Here is a 1310-nt window from a genome sequence, read left to right as displayed (position 1 = left end):
AGCAGAAATAAGGCTTTCTTGTCATTTTTGAAAAGGAAACAGCTGTTGTCAGCGCTTGTACACAATAGTGTGAAATAAGCAAATGAATGGGGGAGAGAGAGAGCTGTGCTGGAAGTGTGATTTTATCTTGCAAAGGTAAGAGTGAATTAATGAGGATGTTATCAAACGGGAACAGCAGTTTGGAGCTCCTTTTGCTGCTGGCTCAGTGAATTTTGGTTGGAGAGTAAAAAAAACCTGCAGCTCAAAATCTGTGAGCTGTTTCAGCCCCGACAGCGTCTCCATGTTCATGCTGTCGGGAGAGAAAGCCAACAACTCACAGATCCTGATCCGTCGGGTCCGCTCTCTTTGTTTATGTCGTTGTGTAGAATCTGTTTACCTGCTCTCATTTGCTGTTTTACCTGTTTGGTGGTTGTTGAAATAGTTTTGTGAGTTTCTGGCAGAATAATTGATATTTAAAAATTGATTCAGGATTTAATGAATAAATATCACCTTATTCAAGCTGAAATCCATTTTAATTAGAAAGTTATTGAAACCCAGCAATACTACTCGCCTCTGTCTATCTGCCTGCACTTTCAAACGTACACACACGTAGGGAGACAGAAATATCTGGAACACGGCCAATCAAAGAGGCCCCGCCCCTGACTATCTGTGATTGGTTTAGACCACGATATGGACATAATGTGTATCTGTTGTTGACCACACAGAGACTTTCAGAGTTGCGGAGACTTTTTTTTTTGGACTGAATGGCTGGTCGCACCGAGACCTCCACATATGCGCATATGTGACCAAATTGGTCTTTAGATCCCTGCTTGATTGACTAACAGGTTTCCTCCTGTTAAGATAACATATATCCTTCAAACTGTGGACAAGGTTGTTGCAAAAAGGACGTGACATGATAGTTTTCATTCTAAGGTCATAGGATCTTTATGTCTAAGTGACTGTTGTTGTGATTTAAGGCTATAAAAACAAAACAAAACTGAATAATGTTGAATTTTCTGCCTTTATCAGCTGCGTGTCGGCCTCCACCTGCACTGTGACCGGCCCCACTATCATTGACGTCCACGGCCAGATTAACTCCATCCAGGATCGGTGTGCGTACTCTCTGTTCTCGACTCCGTCACTCCCAGACTTCCATGTTCTGGGGAACTTCAGGGACCGGCGTCGTAAAGATGTGAGCTTTTTGGACAGTGTGACGCTGCGTGTGGACGGGCATGACATTCACCTGGAACAAGGTGGGAGAGTTCAGGTAAGCGACCTACAGCCACAGTTCATGTGTCAGAGTGGAGTCTGATCCAAAGTCCTCCCTCATC

The 1310-nt window shown here is 43.9% G+C and overlaps 1 protein-coding gene across 1 annotated transcript in view; it reads left to right on the top strand.

Moving 5' to 3' along the window:
- The window catches only part of LOC121813142, a 7169-nt gene extending 5867 nt beyond the window's left edge, over positions 1-1302 (top strand). The window contains exon 5 of the mRNA XM_042216670.1: positions 1009-1302. Within this exon, the coding sequence (XP_042072604.1) occupies positions 1009-1291 (283 nt within the window). The 3' untranslated portion in view covers positions 1292-1302. The remainder of the gene's footprint in view (positions 1-1008) is intronic.
- Positions 1303-1310: the final 8 nt, after the last annotated feature.

The sequence above is a fragment of the Haplochromis burtoni genome, unplaced genomic scaffold (genome assembly GCF_018398535.1).
Source record: "Haplochromis burtoni strain Fernald_Lab_line unplaced genomic scaffold, NCSU_Asbu1 Contig_1186, whole genome shotgun sequence".
In the NCBI taxonomy this organism is placed as follows: domain Eukaryota; kingdom Metazoa; phylum Chordata; class Actinopteri; order Cichliformes; family Cichlidae; genus Haplochromis; species Haplochromis burtoni.
This window is presented reverse-complemented; position numbering and strand designations above follow the sequence as displayed.